Source organism: Martes martes (assembly GCF_963455335.1).
Source record: "Martes martes genome assembly, chromosome: 17".
Taxonomy (NCBI): Eukaryota; Metazoa; Chordata; class Mammalia; order Carnivora; family Mustelidae; genus Martes; species Martes martes.
In genome coordinates, this window is record NC_137905.1 from 26,735,969 (window position 1) to 26,757,185 (window position 21,217).

At 58.2% G+C, this 21,217-nt stretch overlaps 1 protein-coding gene across 3 annotated transcripts; it reads right to left on the minus strand.

The window, feature by feature from the left end:
• Positions 1-83: 83 nt before the first annotated feature.
• KATNB1 (katanin regulatory subunit B1) lies at positions 84-20,700 on the minus strand. 3 transcript variants are annotated; one of them, XM_080829234.1, is made up of 20 exons: positions 20,616-20,700; positions 19,108-19,412; positions 14,974-15,104; positions 11,918-12,035; positions 6,380-6,480; positions 5,937-5,978; positions 5,227-5,310; positions 4,892-5,007; positions 4,393-4,464; positions 4,087-4,237; positions 3,793-3,983; positions 3,546-3,676; positions 3,109-3,159; positions 2,099-2,166; positions 1,840-1,959; positions 1,607-1,756; positions 1,242-1,318; positions 1,088-1,162; positions 733-849; positions 84-497 (listed from the first exon to the last, which is right to left on the minus strand). In XM_080829234.1, exons 2-20 carry the CDS (start codon positions 19,145-19,147, stop codon positions 365-367), a joined length of 1,968 nt encoding a protein of 655 aa, XP_080685360.1. In that variant the 5' UTR covers positions 19,148-19,412; positions 20,616-20,700; the 3' UTR covers positions 84-364. The 3 variants fall into 3 exon arrangements, with proteins under 3 accessions (XP_080685360.1, XP_080685359.1, XP_080685361.1); XM_080829233.1 differs by having other exon boundaries at positions 20,561-20,665; XM_080829235.1 differs by having other exon boundaries at positions 86-497; positions 1,840-1,908; positions 20,561-20,665.
• Positions 20,701-21,217: the final 517 nt, after the last annotated feature.

The following is a 21,217-nucleotide window of genomic DNA, read 5'->3' on the forward strand; positions in this document are numbered from 1 at the left end:
AGTCCTCCATCTCTGAAGGGCCCAGGTGGGCAGTCTTGGGCTAGGCAGAGCCCCATGGCCGGAGAATGCAACTCCAGGCAAAGAAACCAGGGAATAGTTACAAATTTAATAAAATTCGCCTTATAAATTACAGCAGCAGCCCCAGGGTGCTCTTTGCTGCCCCAGGAAGCAGGAGTTGGCCAAGCAGGGCAGCCACTGCCAGGGAGACATTGTCTGAGAGCTCAGGGCTGTGCAGGTGGCCAGTGGGCTGGAGCCACCACCTCCAGGATGGCCACAGGGCTGCAGAGGGGGCCGGGCAGAGGCTCACAGGCCCGGGAATACACAGGGAACAGGAACAGGGGCTGAGGCCAGGCCCAAAAGCTCCTCAGTCCAAACTGGCCATAAGTAAGTGCAGCTCCCGGAAGGCACTGCCGTGGCGGCCACTCAAACCCGACTTGCTCTTGACGAGGCCACTGATGCTCTTCAACTGCTTGTAGCACAGCCGGCACTTGTGGAGCCTGTGGGCAGAGAGGTCGAGTGCCAAGTGCTAGGGCCTTGCCTGCCATGCCACTCCCACCCTCCTCTGGGAGGCAGGCCGAGGGCCTGGATGCAGGACCCACCTGGCCACAGAAGAGCCCCAGCTCTGGACCCCCCTTCCCATGTTCCAAGCTACTGGCACAGGCATGACTTCCGCTCAGGGCTGGGCCCCGAGGCCTCTGTACCCCGACAGTGGCACGCTGCTTGGCCCCTCACCTCTCCTCCCGGCTGATGTCCACACCCACAGAGGGGGGTGCTGCCAGGATGTCCGTGATCAGGGGCAGAAACCGCTGCAGGATCAGTTTCAGGGACGTGCAGCCCGTCTGCACGTAGCTTCAAAGGTGGAAGGATGGAGCCACAGAAGGAAAAAAGAGAGAAGGTACAGAAACAGAGGAGTAGGCAGAGGGCCAGGGGCAACACGGGCTCATTTTCACGGTGGCCTCTCCGACTTGGTGGGGACTGTGGTGCCACACACTCATGGGGGCGCGGACCCTGGGAGTCCTTCCCATTGTCCCTGAGGAGCCTTCCACCCCTCCCCATCGTGAGGCTGGTATGGTTTCCCCACACGTACCTCTCATACTTGCTCTGCAGAAGCTTCTCGATCTGCGGCAAGACCGTGGTGCACAGGTCCAGCTTCCACAGGGAGCTGGGGAGAGGGCGAGGGACGGACCATTAGCGGCCCGCTCCAGCTCCTGGGCCAGCCCCGCCCCACGACGACTACTCACGCTTTCTGGTTGACAATGTTCAGGAGGTCCACTACCACTGACAGGTCATTGATGGCCACCGCCGAGTCCACTGACGTCTGTGCAAACAGAGTGCCCGTCAGAGGGGAAGGGGAGGGCGCGGGCCCTGCCCGGGCACAGACTGAGGAGGGGCTTTGTTGGGGGCTGCTGACAAGCCTGCAGCTCAGCTGATGAGTGTGAGACCAGGCACGTCAAGAGACGCTCAATAACTGGCAGCTCATGACAACAACGATGACAGAAACAGACGCAAAAGCCGCCATGTAGGGACAGGGGCCACCCAGCCCCACGGTCTGCCCTGGCCAGCTTTCTCCTGGGGTCAGCCCAAACCCTGGGGGAGAAGGGCTTGCCTTGATATCGCCCGTGGTCCACACGGCCCGCACGGTGTCCAGGTTCTTGTGGCGGCTGGTGAGCACCACACACATGGTGTCATGGCCTTTGCGGATCTGCGACATGGCGTCCTCGTCGACCAGCTCGGCCTGCTGGGGGATCTTCACGGCCTGTGCAGGACAGGTGCTGGTGGTCAAGTTTGACCCTTGCCCCTGGGGCCTCCACCCTGCCCTCAGGCTGGACCCCCACTCACAGGCAGGAAGTCAGAGGCCTTCAGCCCAATGGGCTCGTTCCGGGTGGCAGGGATGATGGTGGGCTCGGCCTTGGGTGCAGGCGTGGGAGTGACAGCCGGGGGCCGGGGCGGGACCTCGAGCTGGTGGGGTCTGGAGCTCAGTGGGGAGCCAGCCCGAGGTCGCCCCCTATGCCCACCCTGGCATGGAGGGTCCCAACCTGGGTTCAGGACTGTGGCCCCGCTCCCAGCCCCGCACCATGCCCTCTCCACCCCGACGTACATTTGGCACCGGGAACTGCGAGTCCATGGCCGGGCTGGGCTTGGCCACCTCCTTGGCTGAGACCATGTCTGGATGCAAAAGGGAAAGATCTCTGGGTTAGGCCCGGCAAAAGGGACTAGCGGGAAGAAGGCAGGGCTTGGGGTGGGCTTCCGGGGGGCACCCGCATCACTGGGAGGGATGGAGCAGAGCTGGTGGGGTAACCGAGGAAGGAGATAGCAGCAGTTGTGTATGTGGGGGGTGGGGGGACTCCTGGGGAGGCGTGAGTGTGGAGGCTGGATCTGGCCCTTCATTTTCCACTCACTCAATCACCAGGCAGAAAGGTGTCAAGCACGGTGTATGCATGGGACCCGGGGAGCTCCAGGGAGGGGTCACCCTGTCACCTCACTGGGAATGGAGTGTGTGCTGGCTGCGGGGGGTGGGGGTGGTGCTGCAGTGAGTGGATGGTGAGAGGGATGCACAGAAAACCCCACCTGGACGGAGAATGGTAAGATGGCCCCTTGAAAGCCAGGTAGAAGGGAGGGACAGTCTACAGGACAAGGGTGCCCCCCACCCTGGCTTCTTCGGTCATAAAGCAGATCATGTTTTTTCCCAGTAGCAAAACCCCAACCCCAGCCAGGGCCTGGCCTCCTGCTCCCAGACCCCAGGGCCTGCCATCCTCCCACCCCTTCCCACCAGCAGCCCTTCCCTGCTCCCCCATCTCCGGTAGGCCCTCCGTGGCCCTCTCTCACCCTGCCCGCCCCTGCCTCCGCTGCACTGTCCCTTCCACAGACAAAGCTGTGTGGCTGTCTGCCATCTCCCTGCTCAGTAGGGTGAGAGCTCCCAAGGGAGGCACTTGCCCGCCTTGCTCAGGCTCCATCACCAGGGCCTAGTGTGGGTCTCGGCGCACAGTAGGTGCTTTTGGGTGAGCACAGGGAAAAGATCCAGTGGGAGAGAGGCTGGAGATGGTGCCACGGCAGTGAGGCCTGGGGAGCTGGTGACCCTGGGACGCCAGGCTCTGCGCCCTTACTCACCATCCTCCGGGGGTGCCGGAAAGGGCTCACTTCTTCGGGGTGGTGTCCGGCCTGCAGAGGCAAAGGGGGCTGGGGACTCACGTTGGCCAAGGCTGACATGGGACACCAGGGGTGGGTGTGTGGGTATGGGTGTAAGGTGGTCCCAGGTGCATCCACAGCTGCAGACCCATGACCCTGTTCCCGCTCCCGGAAACCCTCAGGCCTGTCCCCTCCCATCTACTTGTCCTCGTGGGGCCTTCTCTCACTCAGGGTGTGCTACAGCACTGAGCAGCTGCCAGGCCTCGAGGACCTGGGAACAGAGCCTGGGGGCCAAGAGGTGAGCCGGAACTCCAGCCAAGGAAGCAGAGCGCCATTGACACTGTCCCCACTAAGCATTGTCTGCCTCCATGCACAGATGGGGATGCCGGGCTGGGCTGGGGGTGGGGGGCAAGACTCACTGATGCTGTTCTTGGGCTGGAAGATCTCATTGTACTCCTCGGCGTTCTGGATTTCGGCCCGAGACTCACGCTCGTCCCGGTCATCCTCGCTGCTGGGGCTGCGGCGCTCGCTCTCCGAATTCTGCTTCACCCTGTGGGGGCGGGGACAGGCCCACAGGAGGCCAGCGCAGTGAGCTGGGCTAAGCCCCCCACAGCCTTCCCAGTGCCGGCCCGCCTCCTGAGCCCTCTGGGGCCCTGAGCACCCCACCTCTGAGGCTTGCTGCAGGCTGTGCCAGGCCGCTCATAGATGCGCCGAAGAGGGGCACTGGGGTGGGCTGGCTGTTGCGCCAGGGGCCGGCTGTCCTGCACGGGGTCCTGAGCCACCGTGCCTGTCCTGGTGACCCGCGTCAAGTCCACCACATAAGAGGAGACGTTGCTCTGGGAGAAGGCCACACCTATCTGCAGGAAGCGGCAGAGCTGGGGCACACACAGGCAGGACCCCAGCAGGGCTTGGGGGGTACATGGGGGCTGGAGGGGGAGGGACAGGCAGCAGTGCTCTCACCAGCTGGTCGTTGCAGACAGCCAGGTCAGCCACCTTGCCCCAGCTGACCAGGACCACATCAAAGCAGCGCTCAGGCTCCCAGCCGTAGACACGCAGCGAGTCCTGGCAGCCGCTGTACAGGCAGCAGCCGTCGGGGTTGAACAGGACACTCCTGGGGGATGTGAGAGTGGACCATGGGTCCTGAGCAATCCAGGGAGGCTGTGGGGAGCCCCGAATAGGGGGAGCAGGAGCAGGGATGGGAAAGGCCCACCCAAACCCCACACCCACTGCCCGGGAGGAAGACCCACCACCCAGCTGCCAGCGCACCTGACGGGCCCTGGCTCTCCTTCGATGCAGCTCACCACCTGGAACTTCTCCAGATCCCAGAACCGGATGGTCCTGCAAAGGCAGTCAGACTGTGCTGGGAAGCCGGCATCCCTGTGCTGGCCTCCATGCAGGCCCATGGCCCAGGAGGCCTATTTCTCTGCAAACGCCTATCCCCTGGGTGGTAGCCACTAAGGACACCACCCAGGGCCAGGGGCTGACCCCACATGGCAGGAGGAGAGACTTGGCCGATGGGAGGGGAGCATGGGCTTTGGACCTGGACATGCCATGACAGCCCAGGACACTGGGGCCGGGGACCAGAGCTCGGGAAGAGATGGGACCAGGGCTCCAGCCTGGCTTGGCAGGAAGTCAGGTCAGTCTACATAGCATCATTGGGCAGAGAACACCTCAGGACAGAGGGATACTGGGACAGACATTCGCACACAGAGGACAGACATGTGAAAAATGGCAGTCACGGGCGACAGGCCTTGTTCCTCCTCACCTGTCCGAGCTGCCAGAAGCCAGCAGGTACTCATTAGGGTGAAACTCCACCACGTTGACAGGCCCTGTGTGGCCAGGGAACTCAGACATCATCTTGCCAGCAGTCAGATCCCAGAGCTAGAGCAGGGCAGGCTGGAGGTCAGGACCAGGCCCGGGATCTCGGCTTCCCGCTGTCCTCTGGCTGCGGCTCCCCTTCCCTCACCCCCACCCCGATCTACAAGCTGCCTTCCCCTGTGAGATGTGCAAGCCTAATCAGGAGGGAGGTGTAGACCTGGCCGGAGAGCATTCAGCAGACCCCAGTCCCCAGTCCCAGGCCCAGGGCAGGCCAGGTGCTACCTTCACTGTGTGGTCATCCGCAGCCGATGCCAGCCACTTCCCGTCGGGGCTGAACCGGAGGCACCGCACAGCCTGGGTGTGTCCCTGAGAGGACAGAGCACTGAGCTCACCCGAAGAGCCAGGGCCCGACGGGCTGCCCTTCTTTCCACCCCGTTCCTCCCTGCCCTTGACCAGCAGGCAAGTTGGAGCCAGATGGCCGTGTGCCAGAGATGTCCCGGAGGGACACCTCCCCACGCAGTCAGGATTCCCAGTGCTGCGGGATGCTCCAGGAAATCCGACTCCCTGATCAGACAGTTTGGAAAACCACATATCTTATGCCTCTTTTTGGGGAGTCAGGTGTTTTCTCTTAATGTCAAGGGCGTAAATACCTCCAAAATTATGTATTCAACTCAGTGCTTCCAAAACACATAGGAATAGGAATCCTTTTCACCTCACGACACCTATTACCTGCCTACGGAACGAGAGTACGGAGCGCAGTTTGGTAAACACGGCGCTGGGAGGATTTGTAGAAAGTGGGGGATCCAGGTGGACCCCCCACAGCGCTCCTGCTCTGCTCGAGATTCTGGCATCTCCCTTGGACTCTTGTTTCTCACGTTCTCCCCCAGGTTGGACAGTGATCCCTTCCAGCCCCTGCCAGGGTCTGGGCACTACCCCAGCCTCCACGCCTGCATGGGGCTCACGGACTGTCCGACAAAGGGCGCCTTCCTTACCTTGTACCGGAAAACACAGCCTTTCCTCCGGATGTCCCAGAGCTGCGGGCAGAAGGGCGGCAGAGTCAGGACAGGTCACAACCAAGGTGGGCTCGGGTGGCAGCGGCCTTGCCCGGGTCAGAGGGTAGGAGCCCGGGTCAGAGGGTAGGAGCCCGGGTCAGAGGGTAGGAGCCCGGGTCAGAGGGTGGCATGCAGCCATGAGCAGAGAGGGGCTCCAGGCACTCCAGTCATCATACCCCAAAATGACAGCAATCTGGAAACTGCTTGTGAAAGCTGGGCATTCTGAGCAGGAATGTCTGGCGAACGTTTCCAAGTCCCCCTCCCTCGAAGGCTGTGGGCACCACCACAGAGGGAAGAGGCCCTCCCACAGCACCAAAAGGCCCGCTCCTCATGTTGGACGCAGGTGGCTCAGCGGGGGACACAAGGCACAGACAAGGTCTCACCTTGATGTTCGTATCCTGGGAGCCCGAGGCTACGAATTCGCCGTACGGGTGGAAGTCCAGGCTGCAGATGTTGGCTTTGTGGCCCATAAGCGTGCGAAGAACTGCCGAGGAAGAGAGCAGAGACAGGGGCATGAGGGGCAAGCCAGGCACCCGGCAGAGGACGACTGTGGTGGTCGCAGGTGCATGCTTCCGTGATAACTGCACAGAGAACCAGAACAGCAGTGATTTTCAAAACGGGGAGATACATCAACCAGAGTCCTGTCACCGCAGCACCCGACCTTCCTATTTTTGTCCCGAGAGATGACAGCCATTTCTGTCCTGACCCGAGCCCCCGTAGCCTGCGCCCCCGGGGCTCGTCCCAGTGTGCTCTTATAAGGCCACTGCCCTGAAAGCAGCAGAGCTGGAAAACCACTACACTCAGTTCATGGACTGAGTGACAGACAGCTTATGTTCCGCTGGGCATTTCGCCACAGCGGAGACAGAAGAAGCAGGCAGGCGAGTCCATGCTGGCGGAGAAGCTGCTTGGTTGAAAAGAGAAATCCAGGAAGGCTTTTGGGAGGAGGCAGTATTCAAACAGGACGTCAGTGAGTGGAGGGTGAGGGAGGATATTAGGCAGAGGGAAATGGTGGGCAAAGGCCCCAAGAAAGGCAATGTGGAGGGCATCCCTGGAGTGGCCGTGGTGCTCACATCAGCCCCCTGTACAAGGGATCTTGAGGGTAGTTGTGAGGACAAGAGGAGGTGCTGTGTGAACCGAGAGAACACACAGAGGACGTGACTGGGGCCAGTTACCTCCTGCTGCCCCTGGAAACCTCAGCTTCCATTGCAGCTCCATGGCCGAGCCCGGCCCGGCCTCCGAGCAAACCTTGTGTCTCCGTCTCCGAGTATTTCCGGTGACACATTTGCCTCTTCTCTCCGGCCTCAAGTGTCTGGCTTTTTGAAAGATTCGTAATTCTGCTGTCTGAAGGAAACGGATCACCCTGTAAGTGGAGGGGCCAAGGGCTGTGGGAGTCCGGCCATCCTTAGGTTTGAGCCAAGGTGGAACAGCCGTGTCGTGAGGCGACGCGCTCCCGCTGGAGGAGGGTCCAAGCAGACTCCGAACGCAGTGCTTTAGGGTCAAGAGAGGCACGCTCCAGGCACGGAGGGATTAAAACTCTACTGCACAAGACTGGCTCCATCCCTCCAGGTCCAGGTTCAGGGCTCTGGAGCCAGCCAGAAATGGGAGCAGTTCTGCGCTGCTCCTCACTTGCCAGGTGACCCTGGGCAATTCCTTCCCCTCCCTGAGGCTCATAATGGGTCACAGTCAAGAGTTAGGAGAACGGGACACAAGGGGCTCAGCACGGGCGTGCACACAGTAAGTGCTCAATGACTACCAGCTAGAGTTATTCTTGCTGTCCGTCCTTTCTGAAGGAGAGCTCTGTCCCCCAAAGTGGACCTTCTCTTCTCCTCTGGCCTCAGAGCACCTGTCTTGGTCCTCGGTCTTCTGGCACCAGCGAGGACCACTACTCAGTGCCACAGTCATTTGGGCACCTCCCTTGTCCCCAGGATAGCTGCTGAGCATACCTGGGGTGCTGAGGACAGCCTGAGTGACTTCGGCACTCCCCCCAACCCCTGCAAACAGCACCAGGAGATGGGCAAGGACCTGAGCTCCAAGGGGGAAGCTGCCTGCCTCAGGCTGGTCAGCAGGGCACAGAGCCAGAAATTAAAGCAGGCGTCCGAGTCCTGAGAAGCAGGCTTTACCACGTGACCCTTTGCCCGAGTCAAGGGAGCTCATCTGTCTAGGGCTCCTAAGCCAAAGGCAGGCACACCCAAGGGCAGGAAAAAAGTGAGCTGCTCTGGGGGTTCCCTGCCTCAAGAACACTTGCATCCTTCTGCCCGCAGCCCCCCACATCCACGCATCCTACCTGGGACCACCCCGCAGCAGGCCCAACCCGCTGCCGAGCCGGGACTGAGCCACCTTTATTTACATCCCTCACAGAGGGTGACATGGTGTCGGCCGTGTCTGTCCAGTAGCTAATTCAACCACACCAAAACCTCAGCCGCTCCTCCCCACACTCTGGGGCAGTCATACACCACCGGGGGCTCAAGCGCTGCTCTGTTGGCCAAGCCCGGGGCCGGAGGGGGCGGACACGTGCTGACTCCTGCTCCCGTCCGTGCCCACCTCCCAGCCCACTGGCTTTGCGTCCCACAGCGAGGCTTCCCAAATCCTGCCCTGCCCCAAGAGGATGCGGCGGGTTCCACCCCTGTGTAGGCCAGATTCACGAAACACACGCTACCTTCCTGTGGGATGGCCGGGCTGGCCCACCCCGCCCTCTGGCTGCGCCGTGGAAAGCAGGCAGGACCGCATTCTTCCGGCGTGACTTCTGCCCTTGCTCTTGTCCTAGGAAGGCCCTTGGAAGGCCTCCTACCGCAGGACTGTCGCAGGACCAGGAGCCGCAGGCTGGAGGGGCATCCTGGATGTGTCTGCCCTGCGTGAGAGCTCTAGGCCCTCCAAGCTGGTCGCTGTTCGACCTCCGCCCAAACGCTTCAGCGATCGGCGGCAACCCACGTAATGATCAGCTGGCCCCGTTAGGACCTCTCTGCGCCTGGGCGCCAAGCTGCCCCTCGTTTTCACTCAGGCTGTGGTGGGTGGGGGTGGAGGTCGGCCTGTGGTCTGAGCTCTTCCTGCCATGGCTGCTGAGGGCAAGTTTCCATTCCATCACTGAACCCCTCGAACAGCAGCATGAAGAGCACTGGGATGGGAGTCTTGACGCCAGAATTTCAGTCCCAGCTTCCACCACTCTGGCCACGGGGTCTTTATCAGGTTCAGGGGTTCTCCTTGGGCCCCAGTTTGCCCATGTGTCAAATAAGGGGGCACTGCCAACCCGGCTCTGCATCAGAACCATCTGGAAGCTTAGTGCAAGCCAGATTTGGGGCTTCAGCCACTACTGAATCAGGTTCCCTGGGTGTGGGGTCTGGGCCAAGTGTTGGAAATGAGCTCCCCGGAGAGCAGCCAATCCTGAGACTCCAGGGCCCAGGAATTCCACAGATGTTCGGTTTTCATTCTTTGTCCACCTCAAGGAACTCCTCACACTTCCCTTCTGTGCAAAGTAGTCACGGCTGAGGGACAGGGGTGCCCTTGGCTTCTGTCTTTTGTTCCTTGCTCCTTAGTGAACGGTGAATGGCTGGTGCTATCTGCTGGGACTGAGATCCAGGTAGAGACGTCCCAGGAAGCAAACCGCCTTGTGCCTGAGCCTCTCTGTCCCCTCAGCCTGGGCCTGGCCAGCCAGAGCTTGCTCCCCCTCATCCCCTTCAAGTCCAGCAACACTCCGGCTCCTCGTGGGGCCAGGCAGCAGGAGTGCATGCTGAGATACTAAGCATGTGGCCCGGGTTGGCGATCTCACGGGCTCTGTCTTGCACATGCACCCATCCCCGGGCAGGCAAGCCTCACCCAGCAGGCCTGGGGCGACATCTCTCTTGAGGACCATCTTTGCAACAAGAGCACCGTCCTGGAGCAGAGGCCCCGGCCACTGGGCATGCGTGCTGGTGGCGGCCATCACGGTAGAGCACATACCCCAGAAGAGGCCCAGAGAGAACCCGAGTCTCAACCAGGCAAGGAGGCTGTCTTCTGGAAAAAACAGCCCCCACAAAACCCACCCCACGGCTCCCTCTCCTGCCCTTCAGGCAGCAGCGGGCCCCTGGCCTGGCACGCTGGGAGGTCCCGGCTGGACGCTGGCAAAAAGCAGCGAGCAAGCAGGTTTTACTTGGACCTCTCAGGGCTGCTCTGCATAGTGTTCTGGAAAAAAATGTTGAATTAGCTGTCAACATTTAGAAATCCCCAGCTTCTCTTGAAAAATCCGTACAGCTGGCAACACTGGGCCCACTGCCATGTGGCCGCACCCATGGACACTGAGAGTCCCCCCGCGTTTGGCAAGGCGAGACTCCCCACGTGGCCCGGAACCAAAGGCACGAGTTCACACACTGAAGGAACCAAGCTAGGATCTAGCATGGGACCAAGGGTCATCACTACAAAACCCCAGGATGCTGGGACAAACAGCCTACGACCTTGCAGAGAGACAGGAGAAGTAGGTCGCACGCGAGGGACCCAAGAGGAGACAGCGCGGACCTCCCAGTGGCCACCAAACAGGAACCTAACATACGACGCAGCTGCACCTTCAAACTTCTGAGGGAAAACAATCTCCAATCTAGACTTCTACGGACTCTAAGATAAATAAAAAAGGATGAGGGTAGAACAAAGTCATTTTCAGCCACAGATGGTCTCAAAAACTGTGCCTGTCAGGCACCCCTTCTCAGTAAGCTATGAAAGAATGTGCTCCAGCAGAGAGAGGCAGAAAACCGAGAAAGATCGTAACGCGGACTCTGGCGCAGCAGCGAGATAGGAGCTCCCTGAAGATAAGGTGGCCCCGAGGTGGCGGCCGGGCTGCAGGCCCAGGTGCTCCCCTTGACACTGGGACCCGGGGGACAGAGGCTCTGAGAAGAGACACCTCAATTATGGGATGGCTTCAAGGGTACCTCAAGGAGGAGGCTACTCTTCAGGCAGAGAATCTGGGGACAAATTAGTAACAGATGTAGGACACATACAGATGGAAAAAGAACAGCCATTAACTCCAGAAGAAACACAATCCGCTGTCACAGCTCTGCGGGCCTGGTACGAGAAATGCGGATTATTTACACAGTGAAATCAGGAGAACAACGCTGGGAGTGACAAGGGTAGGCCAGCAGCTCTAAGAGAACTAACTTCTTTTTTGTTTAAGATTTTATTTTTTAAGTAATCTCTACACCCAACATGGGGCTCAAACTCACAACCCTGAGATCAAGAGTCCCAGGCTCCCAGACTGAGCCAGCCAGGCGCCCCTAGGAGAGCTAACTTCCTGTCTTGCCCAGGAGGAAGGCAGCAAGAGACAGGAGTTGCCATAATACCATGTTGCTTCGGAAAGGGGAGGCAGCAAGACACCAGGTCAAAGGGCAGAAGGTTGAGGCGTCTGGAGAGTGGGAAGGAGTAGGGTGAAGCTTCTCATTTCCATCGTGCTTATTTGTAGAATGCCTGGCATTTGACTTTTTAAACTATGTATAACTTCTCTAAAGATGAAAGGCAAATACAAACGAAGATCAAGGAGACAGAGGATCGGGCTACCCTAGGCCCCATCCCAGCAGGCAGGCTAAGAGGCAGCCACCGCCAAGTCAGGACACCCCAGTTCTCCCCACAGGCACCCCTCCGGGTCTCCCCACAGGCCCCCTTCTTTACTTGTCCTGTGTGGCCCCTGGTGGCACCTGACATTTTTCCAGGTTCTGAATCTACACACCCACCCGCCCACACACCCACAGTGATCCGCCTGGACCTTTCCGGCTGCCTCCTGAGCGTCAGCACTCACGGACAGCAACAGCATGTCGCTGCTGCTAAGCTCAAGGGGGTGGAGTGTCTCCCGGAGGGAAGCACCCAATGTAGTCAGGACAGGCTTCCTGGAGGAAGCAGCTCAATAGCAGAGCCTGAGCTAACACGGCCACCGGTGTGCATGTGGGAAGGTGAGTGCAGATGCCTACTTTTGGCAGCTTCTAGGTCCCAAACGCGGATGGAGCCTGACTGGGAGCCGGCCACGATGAGCTCCTCCGGGGTGTTGAGGCGGACGCTCTCCACTGGGGACGTGTGACCCGTCAGGCTCTGTGGAGAGAGGGTAGCAGCTTCAGTGCCCTGCGTGGAGAAAGCCCGAGCTGCTGGCCCACATTCTGGCTCCCTGCAAAGGGCAGCAGCAGCAAGAAGGGGCTCAAGCAGGGAGGCTGTGTTCCGTGGAACCGCATCTAGGCTTTCCTGCATGAGGGGTGGCCAGCTGTTTCTCCTGACTTCGGCTTCCAGGGCTAAAACCGGGCCAGACCCCTGTCATGCTCCAACCCCATCCCACGGCCCACTGTGCCCCTGATGTGGGCATCACTTGCCAAAATGGCCCTGGGCCCCTTGGAAGGGGGGAGCAGCTGACCCTCCAGCCCTGCGTCCAAACCACTGCCCACCTAGGCTCTGCTTCCGTCTCCCCTCCGCGTGGATGAGCCCCTCAGTGGGGGAAACCCTGACAGAACCAAGGCCTGGCTTGTCAATGGCACACATCTCCCCCCTCTGGAATGCCTGGATCCCCAGAGGCTGCCCCTGGTGGAGGACCCTGCCATGTTCCTAGGCAAGGAATTGTGGAACCCAGAGAGAGCCTTTGGTGACTTTACTGGAAAAAACTGTCACCCAACTCAGGGCAGGCCAGAGCTGGAGCAGGGCTGAGCCAGGCCCTGGTCCAGCCTGAGAGGAGTGGGAGATGCTGGCATTTCCAGCTTTCTGGAAAGAAGGCCCAAATCTGAAGTCCATAGCATCTGTCACTCCCTGCCCAGCACTGGTCACCCCAAAGCACAGCAGTAACTCCACTGTTTGCTAAAACAACGTTCGGGAGGTGGGGGGGGGTGGTAATGGGGAAATTGCTCCCCAGCAGAACTGCCCAAAGGCCAGATGGTCACAAGCAGCTTGTGTGACTCCCGGCCATCTCCAGCAGGAGTATAAATGGGTATAAACTCCATGGGGGGGAGCAACTGGGCAAAATGTGTCCACATTTAGAAATGCACAACCTCTCCACGCCAGCAACTCTGCCCCTGGGAGCCTACCCCCGCACACACTCAACCACACAGCAAACAAAAAAGACCCAAGGTCACTGGCCACAGTGAATCTTTTTCACAAAACACCAGAAGCCATATAAATGCCCACCAGCAGAAACTGTCGGCTAAGCAGTGGTCACCCTGGAGACAGAATACTATCTGGCTATAGAAATGAACGAGGCGACCATCTGAATACGATAAAGACTAATCTCTGTGACACTTTTAGGTGGAAAAAGGTGGAGAACGGTATATATAAGATACAGTCTGTGGAAGCAAAACAAAACAAAAGTGGAGGGGGAAGAGAAGAGACATACATATTTGCTCGCAGACATAGAAAATAATTCTGGAAGGACACAGGGTGATCAGGGAGCGTGGTTGTCCCGGGAGGGTTGTGGGGATCAGGGGAGGAAAGAAGACTTCTCACTTCGTACCCCGCGCCCCTCGGACACTGAGCGGTAAGGACTCGCGCATGCTCAGAACACACAGGGACCCGCAGAAGGGACCCCGAGCAGGGGGCCCGGGATGTCTAAATCTGAGGGCGAGCAAGAAGTCGCCAGGTCTGCGACTCCTCAGCGGGGCAGGCACGGGGTGAGCCCTGCAGGCTGACCCCCGAGGAAGAAGCGGGACGAGAGCATGGGGTCGGTTCAGGCCTGTTTTGGCCAGTGTTTGTTGGCTCGTTTTCCATCTGTAACTGTTACTTTGGCATTTTGGGGGGTGGGACTCATTGGAACCCTGAAAAGGAAGTGAAACAACAAAGCGATTTCAGTTCGGTTCTTCACCAGAGCCCTGGCTCAGCTGGGCTCTCAGTCATTGCCTGCATCTCACAGAAATACTGAGATTAAGTTTCTACTAAAAAAATAAATAATAACTTCCCATCCCTTTTTATCTTTAGGTGGCCAAGATCAAAAGAATGTTAATAACCTGTGCTTGCAAGGTCACCAAGGGGGACTGGGCAGGTCCCGGTGCCGGTGCCGGTGCCGCTGGAGAGAATGTAAATTGATTTCTGGAGGGCAATTTGGCAATCTGTTTTGAAAGCTTTTTAAAAAGTGCACACCCTCAGATAATGCGGCCTTCAGCCTTCGCAGATCTGCTCAAAGGCTGAGGGAGAGGAGGACGTTCGCCTCCTCGGCTGAGCAGAGCCAAAGCACTGCAGAGGACTTTCGTGCTGGGAATAGGGTGAGGCTAAGCTAATTCTGGCTCCTGCAGAGGATGGTACACTGCGAAGCCATCACAAACCCTGCTGTGGAAGGGTATTTGTTGACACCGGAAAATGCTCGCAAACAATAAAAAGATTGTTTCCTTCAAAACCCAGGCTACAGGAGTAAATAAGACAGTGTTCCAAAAATATGCCATTCTACAGACATGCGGTGCACGCGGGTACGTATTTGCATGTGTGTATGTACGTGTACATGCGTGTGCACACATACGGACCTACGCCAGCACCTAGAAGGACACCGTAGCGGTCTCTGGATGATGGAAACGGAATTCATTTTTGTATTTTTTCCTCCTTTATGTTTTCCTGTTTTGGAAGACAGGTCTTGGCAAGAAATTGGTTGTGCAACCAGGGCAAGAGCTAGTAAAGAACCAGCTCGCTAAGCAGCTTCAGCCAGGTGCCCTCACATCCTCCGTGTGGAACCAGACAGGGGATGGTTCAAAGTAACGTCCAAGTGCAGCTGACAGGTGGGCGGGTAGGCCGGTGGGCAAGCGTCCATCTCAGCCCATGGGCTTATTCTAGCTTTACTCACACAGGCGCGCCAGAACTCTGTCCACCACCAAGTGACTTCCCCATTCCTCAGGGCTGGCCATGGTCCCAGACATCTTGGGGGCATTGATGCAGTGCTGTATCCCCCTAGCCTCCCGCTGGGGTGCCCTGGGCCCGACAGAGCCTGCAGAGCCGCCTGCCCCCGACCCCACCCCACTCCACTCCCCTCCCCGGGCCTTGGCCCTGTCCCGCACCGGCCAGGAAGTCTCACCATGATGCAGTTGGGTTTGTTGATGGACCACAGGTTGACACGGCAGTCATCCCCACCAGTAGCCAGCAGCCGCCCGGAGGCCTTGCCCAGCACCAGCGAGGACACATTACTGGCGTGGGCGACAATCTCCTCTACACAAGGAAGGACAGGAGGAGAACGCAGTCAGAGGGCTAGTCACGGCCACGGGGAGCAGGGCTGGGCCCTGCCCAGTGAGGCCCTTGGTCCTGGCACCCGGAGCCCAGATGGAAGGGTCTGCCCGCCTCGGCTCCCCTCTGGTGCCAGACACCCCGGCATGACCCAGAGGCCTGGCGGCGAGGGCAGGCCTGCACCCAAGGCAGGAACGGCTACTTCCCCGCTTCGGGTATTCCCCGTCCCACCCAGGCCGCAAGGTGTGCTCTTTTCTCTGCACGCCGACTGGTCATATTTTCATGCTTACTCTGCTCAACTTAAAACATTGACTTGCCTTCCGTATTTAGCTCTGTCTACATAAAGACAATTAAGCAATAAAATCCACAAAGTTACAAGATTGATACGTTCATTATACTTCTTCTAGAATACAAAATAAAAAACAAAAAATCATTATTAAAATGAAAAATACTGACCCACGTAACCCCCTAAGCATCTCTCTGCTGCGGCTTGCTATACACGTAAACCCACTTTGGGGAACACGCTTTGGGAACCGTTCGGGTCAACTCTAGACAAGCTGTCTCCAAGAGAGCTCACCTAGGGCTTCAGTCTGCAGCTTCAGAACAGTGGACCAGGTTCTGGTCTGAGCGTGGCTACTGCAGGCTGTGTGGCTTTAGACCAGTCACTCACCCTCTCTGAGGCTGGGTTCCTCGTCGGGTAAATGGGGATAAGAGCAGTGCCTGCTTCACCGAGTTGCTGAGGAGCCACCGAGAACACGCTGTAAGCCTTGCTCGGCGGTTGTTAGTAAGGCTAAGGCACAGATGGCGGGCGACGGGGACCCCAGCAGGCACAGGAGGGTGGGCTGCATGGGAGGCAGGAGGCAGCTGACTGAGAGGCCTGGGTGGGAGGGGTGGGAGTGAGGACTGACCAGACAGAGTGGGCGGGATGGCCATGGTGGGCAGCCTGAGGGCCCCTGGCCCAGGCCGCTGGGGAAGCAGCAGGGGCGGCAGACATGGGCCACGGAGGGTCTCATTAGGGCTCCAAAGAGAACAAACATGAGCAAGGAACCAAGAGGCAGCCCAGGCCGCCAAGCCAGGCCCTAAGCAAGTTCCTCCTGGAATGAGGAGAAAAGACAGGTCTCCCCACCCCAGCAAAGGGAAGATCCCGCGGACACCCTGAGGCAACTGGGAGGCTGGCTTTAGTGACGCTGAGGGAAAGGGCTTGCTTCGTTCCACAGGCAGCCTCTCCTGCACTCCAGCTCCAGCCTCCACCCTGCTTGGGGGTCTCTGTGGCACAGGCCTCAGACCACAGGGCGACTGGGAAACGGGGCCCAGAAAGGCTGTTTGTCAGGCAGCGTGGCTCAGAGGGCCTGTCAAACCTGCCCGGGGCGCCAGACCCCAGGCTCGATCTCACGGATGATGCCCCACCTCAGGGCCCGGCCTGGCCAGAGCCAGGGACGGGCAGCGCCCAGCCCTAGCAGAGGCGAGAGTATCCGGCAGGCCCCAACGTCAGCAGGGGGCTCGGGGTCCCCATCACTGGACCCAAGGGAGCTGAGCCCCTTCCTAGTTCTCATCCCAACTATGGAGCCTTCTGTCCTCTGGACACTTAGGGACAGATGCCTGAGGTGCTCTGGGGCTTGGGCCATAGCCTCTTATCTGCTCAACAGCTTCTGCCGGGCCCCAATGACTGGCCAACTCAGAAAGAGGACAAACCACCTTCTCCCTCAGCACTCTGTTCCCAAGCCTTAGGCCCTCTCCCCTTATCTGAAAACATTCCCTGTGTGCACTGTTCCCCACTTGTGAGCCACCTATAATGTCTGGGTGTCTACCCTGGCTCTCACCCTTCCCAGGGAAAGTTCCAGCTGGGCCCCACCTCCCCAGGCCTCCTTGGGCATACTGCTACTCCTCTGTGGGCCTCAGGACTACTGCCCCTGGAGACAGCCCTTAATTCATAATACACATGTGTCCTGGGTGTCTGCCCTAGGCCCAGCACTGGGGAGCCAGTGTGGAAGGACAGTGAGAAGGTTCCTATGCTCATGCTACAGCCTGATCGGATGGGTCCTGGCACAGGGCATCCAGCTGAAGACCTACAGACATGGGGGTGAGAAGGATTTAGAGGTTGGGGCCCTCCTAGAAGGCTCAAATCACTCCCCTTTAAGCAGCCTGCCTAGGGTCTCCAGCCTGACTGAAGCCCTTGAAAGGGCTGGGGACCTTGAAGAGAGGTAGGTATGTGGTGGGCACCAGGCCTAGAAGCTTCTGATCCTTGCTGGACTCTATAGGCACAGGGAGCCAGGGGTCACTTGGCTTTGGGCTCTTCAGAGAGCTTATAATCATGGAGATGGCTATACACATGAACTTGTCATCAGAGCCCAACATGTCTGGTCCTATTACCTCTTGTTTGAACACTTCGATGGCTTGACTTTGCCTTTAAGATAAAGCCAAGGCCTCAGAAGGCCTGGGGTCCTGTGGACATATACCCCTGAAGACCCCAACAGCTTCATTTGGCACATTCTCTCCACTGTGGTGTGGCAGCCCATGGGTGCCTTCGAGCCCTTCCAACGTGCTAAGCTTCCTGCCCCAGGGCCTTTGTATGTCTCTTTAGGCAGCCTACAGCACACCTCTACCCCTCTAGTTAACTGATTGAAAGCACATGCTCCAGTTTGGAATCAGACAAGGAGAAATGGAGGGGTGTGGTTACCTGATTTCTGCCTCTTGCTCTCCCCAGGCTCTAGGCCCCATTGCACAGAGTCCTCATCCGCTTTGCAACCCCCATCCCCAGCCAACTATCTCCCCAGTGCCTGGTTCTTTGCTCAGGAAAGACCGGCTACTGAAGGAATACATAACCCCAATAAACACAAAGCCACTCTCTGCAAAGTACACCTTCCTTGGGAGCCCATGACAGGGTTCTCTCAGAGCCCTAGCGCTAAGAAACAACTTGAAACTACTCAAAGCTCTCATTTTACCTGTGAGCACACTGAGGTCCAGCACTGGGCTTTGCCCAGGTTCTAACAGTTAAAGAGTGGGGGAGCCTTGCCCAGCTTCTGAAAAAAGCTCGGGGACAGCTCATAGCAGAATGTGACCAGTGTGGCCTCAGGTTATCACAGGTGGAGTAAGGCAGTTCCCAAAATATGATGTGGGGGACCTTAGGATCTTCAAGATCTTCAAGGATCTTCAAGATCCTTTCTGGGGGTCTAAGAGAACAAAACTATTTTCATAATAACACCAAGATGGCATCTGACTATTTACACTCTTGTTTGTTCACAAGAGTGAATGTTTGAGCATACGGGGGAGGGGGGTTGGTTTCAGGAAGATACAAGACATATGATGGCCCCATCAGGAGTGGCACTTTTGACTGTATACTCTTGTGTCTTAAGATGCCTGAGTATTGATTTCTAACATGTAAATAGTGATGATTCCCACGAACAAAAACTCCTTGGGGTCCTCAACAAGTTTTCAAAGTATAAGGAGGTCCTACGATCAGAAAGTTTAGAGCGGCTCGTGGAGAATAATGTGAGGGTGGGCGGTGCTGGAGCTCAGTGACATTCCAGAGCACTGCCAGCATCTCTGGGCCTACTCTCTCACTACCGCCCCCCCACTGGCTCCAAGATGCCCAAGATCTCAAAGAGGAAGCCTGGCCCATGAAAAGTCTGCAAATGCCAGGAACACCTCTCAGCATCTCTCCCCCAGTCCCGCCCGTCAGCCTAAATGCACCAAGTGCTTCTCTTATGTTCACCACCCCGCCTGGGTCTCACAGCAGCTCTATGATGCAGGTGTGATTAGCTCACTGTACAGATAGGAAATGAAGCCTCAGAAAGGTTAAGTCACCTGCCCAGTGTCACCCCACTAAGAAGTGCCAAAGTCGTGATTTGCATCCTGGTCTGTCTCCAAGGCTAGGAGTCTCCCTCTGTGCCAAGAACAGGAGATAAATCCAGGGGTTCAGGCCACCTGGAAACAAGCAGCTAATGGAATAAATGGGGTGAGAAAGAAAAAAAGAAAGAAAGTCACTCACGTAACTTCCAGGCCGTCTTGGTGACCACAGGGGTGGCCATCCTTCAGTTGGCTGGCACCTGAAGCTCCACCCACTGGATGGACTGTACTTTGCTCACGGGGTGGGGGTGGATCCCCCCCAGATCCACCAATCAAGTTGGCAAGGAGTTCCCACACATCCAGGCAGAGGGAATGCCTCCTCTCTCAGTCCGGGACTGCCTCGTGGTTTTAGATCATTCACAGCAGCCACAGCAACAGCCGGTGTGTGCCCGTCAGGATTGCAGCTTATGGAAGGTCAGGCTCGAGCCATGTCAGTTCAACACTGGGCTGGAACACAAACAGAAGGCGATGGCTTATCAGAAAACATTTGGTGAGAGTTCGGAGCACGCTGGGCTTGCAGAACCACAGCGCAGCTCCCCGTATCACCAAGGCTACTGCATAGAGAGACACCCACCAGAGCCACCAGAGCCAGGAGCTGAACTGTAAATCGTGTTTGAGAATCTGGAGGGGCATCTCAGGCAGGGTGACTTGGAACACAGGGAAAGAAAGGTCCTCCCAGAGGCCAGGATGATGGGATGGCAGGAGGCTCTGTTCCAGGAGGCTGGCTGCCCAGAGAGCAGCAGCAGCCGCAGTGGGGCGGGGAAGACCACATGTCTGCAGTTCACATAGATTTCTGGGAGTCACTGTTTCCTCTGACGCTATGGGAAGGGGGTGGAGCCAGAGGCAAAGCTTTGGGGCCCAGGAGAAGCACTCCAGAGGCAGGCATTTAAGTCATCTCTGGGGAGAATGTCAAAGAGGGCCCTGAGAGTCCAATCCCTCCCTTGGCAGCAAGGGAACTACTCCTGGTCCCCTCAGTTCCCAAGGACAGTACTGGGAACTAGGTCTCCAGTCTGGGCATGAGTCGGTACGCCTCCCCAACCCTGAAAGGCCACCTCATGAAGCTTCTACCCCCTTTCTCCAAGCCTCTTTCCCTTGAACGCTCTTCTCTCCGCCCCCTCTCTCCTGGATTCCCCAGCTCTGCCTCTCTAGTCCTTTGTTCATTCCCCTTCTCCTTGTCGCTTGTGTCCCCCAATCCCGCACATCCTGTCTCCTGAGCTCCTTAACCTGACCCCTGCCTCGCCAGACCCCCTCTATTTCCTTCTCCTTCTGCTATCAGTATCCCCCATTCATTCACTCTCCTGCTTCCAGTGTCCCTATTCATCACTCAGCCTCCTGCAGACCCCCGGCTCCGCTTCCGGCTTCCCTGGTTTTCTCCTCCGGCCCCCACGCCCGTCCCGCCCGTCTCGCCCGTCCCAAGGCTGGGGCTGGTCCCTCGGCCTCGCCTGATCCTCCCACTCCTCTCAGCTCGCGGGGCATGGGCTCCAACTTCCCCCCGCCCGGAGCCCTCTCGCCACAGCCCGGCTCGGCCCCGCCTGGCTTGGCCCAATACTAGGCCCAGAGTCCCCCTCGCCTCCTCGCCCCCTCGCCCACTCCACCTGCAGCTGAGGCTCCGGAGGCCAAGGCTCCGCTCCAGGCGCGACCCCCACTTGCCTCCATCCCCCGCCCTGATTGGCCGCTGCTTGACAACCGACCCTCACAACAAAACCTCCGGCTCAGAGCTCCGCCCTCCTCACCTACCGCACCAATCAACCGCCGCGAGCTCTCCACCTCCCGCCACGTTTGACCAATCGAAGCAGGCGCTTCTGCCGCTCTTCCTAAGTACCCGCCCCCTTTTCCTGAATTGGACTAATCACGAGGAAAGGGAATTCAAGAGCCTCCCCTTAGCTTCTAATGAGCCAATAAGGGCTGCCATTTCCTTGGTCCCGCCTCCGCCTCCAGCTTTCCCTTTACTCTCCTTTTCCTTCCTCTCCCTCTTAGTTCGCCAGACGACCCTCCAATGCCGTCTGAGCCAATCGCTTTAGCAACGGTCCCAAAGTAACCAATAAGCGCTCGTCTTATTGGAAAACCAATTCCCAGATAACCAATGGGAAGGGAGGGTCAGGAGGAGCGTGAAGCCGCGGGCCTTCCATCTTGGAGTGGGGCAGGGGGAGACAGGGTGTTTCCCTTCTGCCACAGTTATTACTTCTTCCCTTTAACCGGGAGCGGTTCTTCAGTGGTCTCAGGACTTTGCCCCTCTTCTTTGGCTCGGACGG

Bases quoted from the DNA above. Each gene is read 5' to 3' on its own strand.
- KATNB1 (XM_080829234.1), bottom strand. From the start codon at position 19,147: ATGGCCACCCCTGTGGTCACCAAGACGGCCTGGAAGTTAC. The intron at 15,105-19,107 runs GTGAGTGACTTT...TTCCTTGTGTAG, and splicing joins CAAGACGGCCTGGAAGTTAC to AGGAGATTGTCGCCCACGCC. The intron at 2,167-3,108 runs GTGAGTAAGGGC...TTTTGCATCCAG, and splicing joins TCCGGCACCCCCGGAGGATG to ACATGGTCTCAGCCAAGGAG.